We start from the raw sequence: 14,067 nt of genomic DNA, 5'->3' as shown, positions 1-14,067 counted from the left end.
AAAGCTCTAACGTAAAAACAAGCAACACTGGAACCTAATAAGACATGAAGAGAATATGATAAATACTTTATGGAAAGTAGATAAAAATGAACTTATATTGATCTATGATCATGATTAATGTTACGCCAGCAGAGAAGTCCTTGCTGGCTCTAACAGCACACCACTGCTGAAATGTGAACATTTCTACTGACACAGATGACAGCGCATGATGTAAAAGTTATTTTCCCTAAACTAAGATTGAAGAGTTGTGTTGCCTAGTCTGACGTCATGTCACGTTTCACAGTGTGTGGTTTGAGGGCGGTCATGTGACTGCCAGGCTCTGTTAGATTTGTGAAATAGAGTCAAAGGTAACTAATGCTTATGTTGGATTGGTGAACAGAGTCATGTGACCGTGCTCGCTCGCAGAAGTCTCTCTAACAAGCCAGATTTATATGTCTTTGCAAGCAGAAATCAAAAGATTGTAAAACAAATATAATGCGCAATATAACGTAGTAAAAGTAGTGGGGGGGTTGAGGGGGGTTTCAGAAAAATCAAGTAGTGGTAAAGTATGTTGCATTAAAACTATTCTGACTGTCAAGGGTATTTGTTGTTGTCGAACCCCGAGATGCAGAGATGGAGGCAGGCATGGTATATGAAAACCTGTTTTAATTAAAACTACACAAGAAGAAACAAAAAGCACGCACGTGGGCGGAACAACAAACTAAGAGAGCTAGCACTGGGAGCTAGAAAAACAAAAAGGAACTTTAGCATGGAAGCTAGAGGATAACAAACAGAAAAACTGGAAATAGCTAATGGCTAACAAAAACAGCTTACCGCTACAACGACCAGGACAAGATGTAGCACGACAGGTAATAGCTGAAATGATGCCAGACACGACAGGTAGCAAAGACACAAGAGTGACATGAGGCAACGTCAATACAAGTCAGAATGACAATACAATACAATGATCCAGCAACTGACACAACCCAGTGGGCACAGAGACGTTTAATTAACGTTGAAACAACGTTACGTTCCCGTGTTGAAACAACGTTCGATTTGGGTTGAAAATGAAAGTTGGATCAACGTTTAAATACAGACGTTGAATCAACGTTAATGTTTCAACTTTGATTCAACTTTCAGTTTCTACCTAACAGAGACGTTTAATCAACGTTGAAACAACGTTACTTTCCCGTGTTGAAATAACGTTGGATTTGGGTTGAAAATGAAAGTTGGATCAACGTTTAAATACCGACGTTGAATCAACGTCAATGTTTCAACGTTGATTCAACTTTCAGTTTCTACCTAACAGAGACGTTTAATCAGCGTTGAAACAACGTTACTTTCCCGTGTTGAAATAATGTTGGATTTGGGTTGAAAATGAAAGTTGGATCAACGTTCAAATACCGACGTTGAATCAACGTCAATGTTTCAACGTTGATTCAACTTTCAGTTTCTACCTAACAGAGACGTTTAATCAACGTTGAAACAATGTTACTTTCCCGTGTTGAAATAATGTTGGATTTGGGTTGAAAATGAAAGTTGGATCAACGTTTAAATACCGACGTAGAATCTACGTCAATATTTCAACGTTGATTCAACTTTCAGTTTCAACCTAAGATCAACCAACCAATTATCAACGTAATATCAACCAATATATAAATATAATTAAAGACAACAAAACATAGTGCATATATAGCTCCAGGCTGAATCCTGTTAATGCAAAATTAAAATTAAGTACAAAGAAAATGGAGAATGTCAATTGATATAATTATTTATTTAGCCTGTGATGCCCATCCTATTCCTCCCTTCCGTCCAGGGGCATATTTCAGTTTATTTTTTATGGCATCATGGACCATCGTTTCGGTCCCCTTCTGGGTATCCAAGACACTAGCTGTAAACAGGCAAAAAGAATACAAATTAATTAAGGGTGCATGTGATTTACCCCAATCAAGTTGATGTAGTTATTAAACACACACACAAACTCACCTGTGACTAAATCGAGCAGCTTCGTCTCGGCAAAGCTATTTTTTTCCCCCTCTCCCCTTCATGTTCAGATTGGACATTAATTCATTTGTCATGAGCTTGAAATTGAACACGCAAGTCATACATGCAGGCCAAAAAGTACGGAATTTTGCATTATTATAATTCCCGATCTAGCACTCATAGATTAGAATTTGGGTCTTACATCGCCTTTTTTTAATATATATAAAGAGAAAGAGGAAAATACCTGTCCATGATGGTGCTTAAACAGCTCTTTAAGTCATATCCACCAATTTTTGAGAGCCTGGCTGTCTGCAAATATACAAGAGAATGGGTTTAGCATACACTGGGGAAAGGGGCTGGCAAACACATACATATACATTCAAGTATAGGGCCCAGGGGCGTCGCCAGACATATTTCAGTGGGGCACGTGCCCTACTGTTGATCTGCAGTGCCCCAGTAAAAATTTCACCAATAAAAGAAAAACGCTTCAGAGTTTTAAGTCTACACAACATAGACAACAGCGCACATACTACTTAGTATGGTAATTGATTGCTACTGTATTCACTCCATGAGACAGTGAGCACATGGCTACTTAATATGGTAATTTATTCACGTGTGGATCGAGACTTCGGTTGAGAGAGAGAGCGAGAGAGAGGGGATGAGAATCACTGCGTGAGGTAGGTAACGTTAGCCAACAACAATTTGCTAATTACAATATTTTGATTTTGATTTGACTCAAACTGTAACTCCTAGATGGATTTAAGAAAGTTATTCGCCCGCAGCAGAGAAGAAGCGAGGAATGAGAGATGTAAGTGAAGTCCAAGCTAGCTAGGCAACATCATTGTCTTAAGTTGATGCTAAGTTAGCTAACGTTATTCCTTGTATCAAGACAAACATATGTATTTGCTGTACAAGCTGTCGGGGGAATTTCCAATGAACATGAAACATAATGTTGGTTATTGTCTGCTGGTTCTGCATCAATGATGATTTGGAGTCAGCATGTGTGAGTTGAGTGCTTCTCAAATGGTTTTATCTTCAGGAAGAAAAACATTTTTCCATATCATCAAGTCGTGAGCCAAATTTTTAAATCATTCAAGTTTATTTCACAGAAAAATAGCACAGTAGACTTGTCTTGTTAATCGGTGCGACTTTGACTAAAATAATCTTGTTTTGTCACCAGAAAAATGGCTGCAGCTAAAGCATCTGGTTTTGTTTCCAGAAAAAATAGTAACATTTTCTGTATTTGTTTTCAGAAAGATGGGTGAAAATATCTGGTTTTGTTGCCCCATTTAGATTTTTTTTAAATATATTTCCATGTCTGTCCTGAATACTCCTCCAACTTGTTAGTCGGTTTGCCTTTTGCTAAAATACTCACTAATAGTCACTAGAAAAAAGGCTAAAATAATCTGGTTTTGTTGCCACAATTTCATTTTTTTCTCCCTAAACTTTTTTTTTTTTCATGCACACATCTGACTGCGACTCACTGAAAATGACACACAATCCACTTTTATGTCACAACCCACCAGTTGGGAACCACTGGTCAACTGTATAACAGTTACTGTAATATTTCCATGTCTGTCCAGAGTGATTGACCACTTTGCAAAAATGAAAACGAGACGTTACAGTTTACTTCTCAGAAAATGATTCCCTGAACAGACACACAACAGTTGTTAATTTTTTGTACTACTGTGGCTTTATTGTTTTGTGTATATTTTATAGTTTTGTGTATCTGAAATAGGATTAGCCACATTGCCATAAATGGAAATTAAATAATATAAAAGAACTCAGAGATGTAGGGGTGCTTTATTTTTTGTTTTACTTTTGTAGATGTTAAATTTGCAGATTATTACTGCAATATATATTTCAAAAAGATTCATTGCTCTTCCTTTTTGCTTTTACCAATAGCAGTTTAGAAGTCTGGAGTAAAAAAGTGCACAAGTAGGTCAAATGCATTAGTTAATTTCAGGTGGTTAATCAAAGATCCATACAACATAATCTGATATGATTTCATAGTTTAAAGCACTATTTATGTATTTTTTATGATAAATAAGTGCTAAAAATGTTTTTGCTTGCGCGCTTTGCACGCTCACATGAATTATTTGTGCCTCAGGTGTGCCCCAGTACAGTATTAGGTCTAGTGACGCCCCTGATAGGGCCTGTTTTATTTACACGTGTTTTATCTACACAATTTCATAACCTGAAATTTCTATCTAAATACAATAATATTTCCGATGTAAAAACAGCTACACAATTATAATGTTATAATTACTTAAAAGCAAATCTTTCTTGCTTGGTTGAGTTTTTATCAACTCGTCAAGGTCGAGTAGTTCCTCCACTGTCTCCAATTTCTGCACATGGAAGGACAGTTTTATCAAAAAATTATCCTTTTTGGTATCATATGTATCATAGCAAGTGTACTGTGTCGTTCCATATGCATAAACTGAAATCATTGGTACATTGCCTTGCATTAACGTTCTGCTTTTCAATTACCGGTAGTGGTACATATACATAGACTTAGGGGCGGACCAGATGAAACGTGGGGGAGGGTATGTTTTTTTTGGGGAAAAAAAGACATTGTTTAGCAAAAACTGAAAAATAAATTGTTTGTTCTCCTGACGTATATATATATATAAAAAAAAAAAGTTTGCTCCGGTAAGCTCTGCAAAAAAAAAAAAGTTGGTTGCCTTCTTGTGCCAAGAGAAAAAACTTTGTACCCCCCAAAAATTTCTGCGCTCCGTGCAGTCTTTTATTGTCAATCATAAAACATCTTTCAACAAAATCTGTCCGGATATTTTATTGTCATATATTTTAGTATACATGTTGGCCAACAGGTCAACAGTGAAACCATTTGGAAGTTTCAATACTTGACAAAAGCTCTTGTAATAGCAGTACCGGCCTTATCAGTAAAATAAAAAAATAAGAAAAGATCATACCATTTAATATTACATGGATCCTTTTATGTGCAACCCGTGGACTTGCCTTTTGAGACAAAGCCTTGCTAACAGGTCGAACTAATTAAAAAGTACCTGTACTTAAAATAAACTGTCAACATTTAAATAAACATTAAAATGAGCCAGAAAAACGTAACTGCCATCCAGACGGGTGTTTTGAAGATCAAAATCAAGCGAAAGTAAATGAATACAGTGACTGGCGCGGCTGTAAAAGACAATGGGTACAGAACCCAAAAAAATTGTGTTAGCCTGGAAAAACAATTGGTTGCTTTTGGGCAGGTGGGGAAAAAAATTGTTGTCTGCTTGGGGAGAAAAAAAAAGTTTGCTCAGGTCCAGTTTATACAGTCAAAATAAACGTTTTCCTGCAACCCTCTTGTGAAAGGGCCAAAATTATACCGATATAAATAACCAGTATTATCTCAAGGTACAAACCTAAATCTTCATGGACGTCAATGGTTTTCTTTGCAGTGAAATAGTTGGATTTCCAATTCAAATCTTTGCTCTTAGACTTGCTTGCTGGACTGGAAAGGAAGTACTTCAGCACGCATGCGCACAAGCTTGGCTTTTAGTTCACGCTGCCATCAAGCAGGGGTTTCGTTGAAAACTGTCGCAAATGGCCGATGCGCGCAGAATGTTTGGCAAGTTGAATTGTACACGTTGAAACGACGTTGAAACGACGTTGAAAAGACGATGTCCCCCAATGATGAAAACAAAACAGATTTGCAACATATGGTGTGGTGGGGTCAGTTGGTTGTGATTTGGTCGGGATATGGTTGAGTGACGTCGCAACGTAATTTCAACCTCACCTCGACGTTGAATTAAGGACGGATGCCCACTGGGAAGACAAAGCAGGTACAAATAGGAGCGGGCTGATTGGCAACAGGTGTGGCCAGGTGCCAATCAGCCGCAGCTGAGGAGGAACACAGCACTCAGGGAACAAGACAGAAAGCTGACAAAATAAGAGCACTAGACAGGAACTAAAGACGGGAGATACTAAACACAGAGAAAACAGACAAATGCAGAGGAAAAAACTCAAACATAGACAAACTGTCAGGGGAAAGCCTGACACTGACAAGTACAAGTTACCCTAAAAACAAATGTAACTAAGGAAATTTAGCAGGTTGCTACATTTACTTAGTTTTAAATGTGGCACATTGCTCTGGTTATGGTTTATTTATTTTGGACATGCTTGACGTGTTTTGTTTAGGAGCATCACATGTTTACATTTGCAAATTGTCCAAAAAGAAGTAGGAAGAAGCCTACTCTTTGGCCATATCTACTACTAATATTTTGTTCAAACAATGTGTTTAACATGTTGCATTTACTGTATATGTTCAAATTTTGTCATTAAAAGTTTTTCTTTGTAGGCTTTCTAATCAGTAGAGAAAGTGCAGCAGTAGATTCTCATATATACATATATATATATATATATATATATATATATATATATATATATATATATATATATATATATATATATATATATATATATATACATACATACATATATGATAATATATTTAATACAGTCATTAAAGGTGGATTAATACATCTGCAAAATATGCAGTGGAAGTGTGACGGACAGGTATCATTTATTTTAGAATTGATTAAAAAATATATTAAATCAATAATTGTCAAATCTATATTCTACAGGTATTATCATTACACAGTATTATTACTATAACTTGTCTGCTCTTGTGTCTACTTCTTTTACAGAGATTATGGAGGGAGGAGTACAGATTATTAATAATAAATACCTGAATTATGGCCCTTGGATCTACTGGCAAGATATAATAAGGGACAGCAATGCTCCCATTGACATCCGCTACAATGGACAGCAAGGTCTGGACTGTTTTTTCCCCACACAAAAAATATTTTTTTAATACGTGAACGATATTGAATGCCGTTTTACTCATGTCTCAGGCTCGTGTCACAAATCTTGTGGGGATTACTGCTGGGGGCCTGATGAGCTGCACTGTCAAATCTGTGAGTGCACAGAATCGCTGCCTTTCTCTTTGGAAACTTTTTTGGTGTTCTGACATTCTGTGAACTTCTCTCCTCATAATGACGCACATACAACGACACAACAACACGTTAATGACCTATATCCTACGCTCTTGTGTCTGGTTGCATCTCAGTGACGAAGACGGTGTGCGCTCCACAGTGCAACGGTCGTTGTTTTGGGGCGAGCCCAAGGGACTGCTGCCATATAGAGTGTGCTGCAGGATGCACCGGGCCTGTGGATAAGGATTGTTTTGTAAGTGACATGTTTATCTTGTGTATATTATAACCTAACTTTTCACATTGAATACAATACTAATCATCACTGAAGTGTGAGGTCAAACATTGTTTCCTGGTAGCTACCAGAAGGTTTGAGGTGAGGCACAGAAGCTTGAAACGAAATCAGTTAAAATCCTTTTCTTGTCCGACTCCAGTTACAGATTTTTAGTACCGACGGTGGAACAGTAAACAAAAAAGTATGAGGTGAGCAGAACATTTTTAGGCAGTCCCTCCTAGGGATGGGTATTTAATTCGGTACTTATATTGGTACAGACTGAAGTCTGTCGGTACTATTGGGTACTAATTGCCGTGAAATTAAACAGTGCCATATTTGAATACCTTTTGCTGCACATGATATCTTGTCCGGTTCAAGCACTTGGTCAGCAAACAAGCAGTCTGAACAGACTTAACCCGACTGAGTCTGGTAAACAATTTTCCATTGGATTTGCCATAGACAGGCTACCAACTACCACTAGGGATTTTATATGGCAATTTTAACATCTCCCGATTTGGTAATCCATCCCATCCATTTTCTACCGCTTATTCCCTTTTGGGATGGCGGGGGGCGCTGGCGCCTATCTCAGCTACAATCGGGCGGAAGGCGGCGTACACCCTGGACAAGTCTCCACCTCATCACAGGGTCAACACAGATAGACAGACAACATTCACACTCACATTCACACACTAGGGGCCAATTTAGTGTTGCCAATCAACCTATCCCCAGGTGCATGTCCTTGGAAGTGGGAGGAAGCCGGAGTACCCGGAGGGAACCCACGCATTCACGGGGAGAACATGCAAACTCCACACAGAAAGATCCCGAGCCTGGGATTGAACCCAGGACTGCAGGACCTTCGTATTGTGAGGCAGACGCACTAACCCCTCTTCCACCGTGAAGCCCCAGATTTGGTAATGAAAACTAAAAATAAGATGACACATAAAAGTGCTGAAAATTAAAAATATCGGTGTCAAGTACCAGAAATTGGTACTATATCAATTCAAATGGGAAAGGTACCCATCCCGAGGTCCTCATTGGCTATACTGCTTCTATTATTAACTGCTCACTATCACAAAACCTGCATTATTTTCATTTTTAAACACTGCTTAAAAATTTATTAATGTCCCCCCTTTATTGTTGTTCATTTGACATGGATTTAAGTCTGCTATTCACAATATTTAAAATTAATACACAATCTGAAGTGATATAGAGAGAACTGCACTGCATCGCATTTTCAGTTGTTTCTAATAGAGATGTCCACAAGTCATCTGTCCACAGTGCAAAGTTGCTTCTAAGAGCTCTGCTATAAGCTCTGCTTCTTCCTACTCCTTTTTGAACATGCTGAATAGAGAAACTGAAATGTATCATGTTGTATGCATGCATGTTCGAAATAAACTCAAACTCAAGATATTAATCCTCACAACCATGGCGATAAATAAATTAGGTTTCTTCCAATTATTATTATCATTGGAGGACTAGAAAAAATGGAATGGCTGACCATGCTACACACAAACAGCGAGCAGGACAACACAAGAAGCTCACCGCTGAAGCTTCAATAGAAAGTAAGGATCATCTATCCAGATGTCGATACTATCAATACCTATTATAGTATCAGTATGTAAAGGTTACAAAAGTGATTAGATTAATATATTTTTCTTTTTCTTATTAGGACATATATTTTGGGGGGTGTTTTCTTAATACAACAATGGTTTGAGGGCAAATACCCAAATGATTTAAATGGGAATCAAAAAATTTATTTAGCATTCAATACCACCCATTTAATATATACCTATTTCGTTTAGTTAATATCTCTCCGACAGTGACATGGAATTAGAGATGTCCGATAATATTGGACTGCCGATATTATTGGCCGATAAATGCTTTGAAATGTAATATCGGAAATTATCGGATACCCGTTTCAATAAGTAAAATTTATGACTTTTTAAAACATTGTTTTGTACGCGGACCTAGGGAGAGGTACAGAGCGCCAATAAACCTTAAAGGCACTGCCTTTGCATGCCGGCCCAGTCACATAATATCTACGGCTTTTCACACACACAAGTGAATGCAATGCATACTTGGTCAATAGCCATATAGGTCACACTGAGGGTGGCCGTATAAACAACTTTAACACTGTTACAAATATGCGCCACACTGTGAACCCACACCAAACAAGAGTGACAAACACATTTTGGGAGAACATTCGCACCGTAACATAACATACCCACAACAAAACCCCTTGCAGCTCTAACTCTTCCGGGTCGCTACAATATACACCCCCCTCCCGCAACCCGCTACCCCCACCCCCACCTCAACTCCGCCGGCCCAACCCTGCCCACCTCAACTTCCTCATGCTCTTCCTGAGAGAGCATGTCCCAAATTCCAAGCAGCTGTTTTGAGGCATGTTAAAAAATAATGCACTTTGTGACTTCAATAATAAAAATGGCAGTGCTGTGTTGGCATTTTTTCCCATAACTTGAGTTGATTTATTTTGGAAAACCGTGTTACATTGTTTAGTGCATCCATCGGGGCATCACAACAAAATTAAGCGTAATAATGTTTTAATTCCATGACTGTATATATCGGTATCGGTTGATATCGGAATCGGTAATTAAGAGTTGGACAATATCGGAATATCCGATATCGGTAAAAAAGCCATTACCTGACATCTCTAAATGGAAGTGTACAAACTGAAGTGTCCCATGAGTGTACATTGCTGTATTTTTATGTAGGCGTGTCGCCATTTCAACGACTCTGGAGCCTGCGTCCCTCAGTGTCCACAAGCTCTCATCTACAACAAGCAGTCTTTTCAGATGGAGACTAACCCTATTGCCAAATATCAATACGGATCCATTTGTGTCTCTCAATGCCCCAGTGAGTGTTGTATCCCGGCAACACACTTTAGCATTGTTTGGACCATTTCGATTCACCTTCATTCTCCTTTTTGTTAGCTCATTTTGTAGTAGATGGGAGTTCCTGTGTGAGCGTCTGTCCCCCAGACAAGATGGAGGTGGAGCGAAAGGGACAGAGGCGCTGTGAGCCTTGCAGTGGTCTCTGCCCAAAAGGTTGGACACAACTAATATTATGCATCATAAACATTTTCCTTCATACCGACAGCCATCAGAGTGTATCATGCATATGTTCCTTTTTGACTGTACTTAAATGTATGATAGACTATATTATTCACATGTAAAAATACCTAAATGTTTATTGTTTATTGTGAGCGAACTGTGGTGCTGAATTTCCCCCAGTGAAAAATTAAGTACAAACTGTACTTTCTATTCTATTCTATTTTATTGTATTGAAATCCTTATTTTGCTTTGTCCTGGCAGTGTGTGAAGGCACAGGTGCAGAACACAGGCAGACTGTGGACTCCAGTAACATTGACAGTTTCATCAATTGCACCAAAATCCAAGGAAGTCTTCACTTCCTGGTCACAGGGATTCTTGGGTATGTTTGTAATGGAGTGCAATGCAAACACGTCAACTACAGTCGTGGTCAAAAGTTTACATACACTGGTAAAGAACATAATGCCATGGATGTCTTGAGTTTCCAATAATTTCTCCAACTCCTATTTTTTTGTGATAGAGTGATCGGAGCACATACTTGTTTGTCACAAAAAAACATTTTTTAAAGTTGGCTCTTTTATGAATTTATTATGGGTCTCCTGAAAATGTGGCCAAATCTCCTGGGTCAAAAGTATACATACAGCAATGTTAATATTTGGTTACATGTCCCTTGGCAAGTTTCACTGCAATAAATGGGTTGTACTTGTATAGCGCTTTTCTACCTTCAAGGTACTCAAAGCGCTTTGACACTACTTCCACATTTACCCATTCACACACACATTCACACACTGATGGAGGGAGCTGCCATGCAAGGCGCCAACCAGCACCCATCAGGAGCAAGGGTGAAGTGTCTTGCTCAGGACACAACGGACGTGACGAGGTTGGTAGTAGGTGGGAATTGAACCAGGGACGCTCGGGTTGCGCACGGCCACTCTCCCCACTGCGCCCTTTTGGTAGCCATCCACAAGCTTCTGGCAAGCTTCAGGTAGAATTTTTGAATTTTTGGTGCAGTTCAGCTAAATTAATTGGTTTTCTGACATGGACTTGTTTCTTCAGCATTGTCCACATGTTTGTCAATGGGGTTTAAGTCAGGACTTTATGAAGCAAATTCTAAAATCTTAATTTTAGCCGGATTTAGCCATTCTTTTACCACTTTTGACATGTGTTTGGGGTCATTGTCTTGTTGGAACAACCAACTGGTGCATTGTCCCATTTGCTCTCTATATATTTACAGCCAATTCACCAACTCAAGTATTTCATATATATATATATATATATATATATATATATATATATATATATATATATATATATATATATGAAATACTTAACTTTCAGTGAATTCTAGCTATATACATATATTTATTTTATTATGCATATAAATAAAAGATATAGTTGAATTTCAGACGGCACCTATCAAATACACAGTAATAAAAACACAGTTGTTCTACTAACTATACTGTGCTTGCTGGTTACTAAAAAAACAACAACAACACTTACCTTTCACTATTTGAGTAACGTCCCTTCCGAGTTTCTAGAAGATGGCGCCAGTATGTGCTTTGGCCTGCCGTCTCTCGCTGTCAACTCTGTTAATTTTTGTGTTGTTTGCATCTATTTTCGTCTCTGTCAGCTCACTGCTTGTGTAGGACCGCCAAACACTGTTGGATCTTTGCCCCTTTCCCACTGATATGACCAACTTCAACGTTGGTTTTTCAACGTCCCAGTCAGCATTTTCACCTGGCCGGATTTCTGCCTTCCTTTCCCGCCTCGTGGCTCCTCTCCCCCGCCACTTGCGGGCTGTGTGTTGGGCCCCACCTGGATTAGCTGCGCCCTTGGACGTGCTGGCCCCCGCCAGGTTCGGTCTTGTGAACGCAAGATCTTTGACAAACAAAACGTTTATCCTGAAGGATTTCTTCACTTTCCGCGGACTTGACTTCCTCTGTGTAACAGAAACATGGCTGAGAGCCAGTGAGTCCGCCCCTCTTAATGAACTTCTGCCTCCAGAGTGTTCCTACTTTAATTCTCCGCGGTCGTCCGGTTCAAAAGGAGGAAGATTAGCAGTCGTTTTTAAAAATGACTTTAAATGCCGTCAGATCCGCCTGCAATCCTCCTTTCGAACTGTGCATGTTTGAGCTGGAGGGGGCGTGGCCTCCACCTCCAGCTGATTTTCGGGAGAAAATTTCTTCCCTGAGGTTTTCAGGAGAGGCGCTGAATTTCGGGAGTCTCCCGGAAAATCCGGGAGGGTTGGCAAGTACAAACAGGACAATGACCCCAAACACATGTCAGAAGTGATAAAGGAATTACGGTTTTAGAATGGCCATCCCAAAGTCCTGACTTAAACGTGTGGCCAATGCTGGAGAAATAAGTCCATGTCAGAAAACCAACCAATTTAGCTGAACTGCAACAATTTTGTCAAGAGGAGTGGTCAAAAATTCAACCAGAAGCTTGCCAGAAGCTTGTGGATGGCTACCAAAAGGGCCTTATTGCAGTGAAACTTGCCAAGGGACATGTAACCAAATTTTAACATTGCTGTATGTATACTTTTGACCCAGCAGATTTGGTCACATTTTCAGTAGACCCATAATAAGTTTATAAAAGAACCAAACTTCATGAATATTTTTTCTGACAAACAAGTATGTGCTCCAATCACTCTATCACAAAAAAATGAGAGTTGTAGAAATTATTGGAAACTCAAGACAGCCATGACATTAAGTTCTTTACAAGTGTATGTTAACTTTTTGACCACTACTGTATGTTGACAATTTCTCCCAGATGTGTTAATTTGTTACACTGTTTTTTTCAGTGGCAACTCCTGGTATAATACTGATATTTGAGCCATGAAAAACACTAACCTGTTTATTATTAACCATCTGAAATGGACTCATGCTGTTTTAAAATTGAAGTAGAATAGTAGTCCGTTTTATAAACACATAGTGGTCACAATAATTCATTCATTTAGGATCATGACGTAATAAGTTGAAGGATGCGGACATGTTTGTTATTGGATACTTTTTCACACACTTCTGCCCTGGAGACTTTTAATTAATATTACTATAATTATTTGATACTTGTTTATATTGACAATGACTTTTGGACTGCAATGTTGTTCAATTAAAGACCTGTATTACCTATGTCTAGCTTGTGTGCTACTGTATGCTTAGCTGTTGTGTAGCTGTTAGCTCCTAGTGGCATATGGCCCACCATATTTTTGCTTTTCTGTTAATGACTTCACTAAAATACAAAAAAAAAGCCCAACTTTGTGTGCTTATTGGAAGACATTCACTATATAATTGGCTGTCCAGCTTTGTCAGAAGTAAAAGCACTGAAGGACTGCTTGTATCTGAGCCTAGTAATAGAAAGTTTACATGCAAGTCGGTGTAATCCAGTACTTATTTTTTGTTAATATTGGACTGATAGCTGATATAAATAGGTTCATATGACAATGTTTCTCCCTGTTTCTGTCTTTTTTGGGGGGTTAATTGTATTTTCATCAGCGACGACTTTAAGAAGATCCCCCCTCTTGACGCCAAAAAGCTGGAAATTTTCCGCACCGTGAGAGAAATAACAGGTATCATATCTCTTGAAATTCTCCGCTTTGGTGCTGAACGTGTGATGATGTCCAATGTCCTTAATTGTGTGTTTAATTATCAGATATTCTAAACATCCAGTCATGGCCCAAAGAGCTCAGTGATTTATCAGTCTTTTCCAGTCTCACGACCATTCAGGGAAGGTCACTTTATAAGTAAGTTTTGTTTACATGATGTGCTTTTATCCCTCTATGCGTGTTTCTGTGTGTTCAGTTTAAACGAGT

General features: G+C 38.7%; 1 protein-coding gene and 1 long non-coding RNA gene across 5 annotated transcripts in view; one reads left to right on the top strand and one right to left on the bottom strand.

The window, feature by feature from the left end:
• Nucleotides 1-14,067, top strand: part of erbb3b (erb-b2 receptor tyrosine kinase 3b) — a 45,441-nt gene that overhangs the window by 11,171 nt on the left and 20,203 nt on the right. For all 4 annotated transcript variants that reach the window (XM_061903350.1, XM_061903348.1, XM_061903349.1 and 1 more), the window contains 8 exons: nucleotides 6,630-6,755; nucleotides 6,837-6,899; nucleotides 7,052-7,170; nucleotides 9,921-10,062; nucleotides 10,140-10,253; nucleotides 10,521-10,638; nucleotides 13,751-13,824; nucleotides 13,908-13,998. In XM_061903350.1, the coding sequence (XP_061759334.1) occupies nucleotides 6,630-6,755; nucleotides 6,837-6,899; nucleotides 7,052-7,170; nucleotides 9,921-10,062; nucleotides 10,140-10,253; nucleotides 10,521-10,638; nucleotides 13,751-13,824; nucleotides 13,908-13,998 (847 nt within the window). The remainder of the gene's footprint in view (nucleotides 1-6,629; nucleotides 6,756-6,836; nucleotides 6,900-7,051; nucleotides 7,171-9,920; nucleotides 10,063-10,139; nucleotides 10,254-10,520; nucleotides 10,639-13,750; nucleotides 13,825-13,907; nucleotides 13,999-14,067) is intronic.
• On the bottom strand, nucleotides 1,657-5,445 carry LOC133554508 (uncharacterized). The gene is made up of 4 exons (XR_009807128.1): nucleotides 5,346-5,445; nucleotides 2,207-2,271; nucleotides 1,966-2,060; nucleotides 1,657-1,870 (listed from the first exon to the last, which is right to left on the bottom strand). It is a non-coding gene; the product is annotated as an uncharacterized LOC133554508 (long non-coding RNA).

Source organism: Nerophis ophidion, linkage group LG06 (assembly GCF_033978795.1).
Source record: "Nerophis ophidion isolate RoL-2023_Sa linkage group LG06, RoL_Noph_v1.0, whole genome shotgun sequence".
NCBI classification, from domain to species: domain Eukaryota; kingdom Metazoa; phylum Chordata; class Actinopteri; order Syngnathiformes; family Syngnathidae; genus Nerophis; species Nerophis ophidion.
Note: the sequence above shows the minus strand (reverse complement) of the source record. Positions and strands in the feature narration are given on the sequence as shown.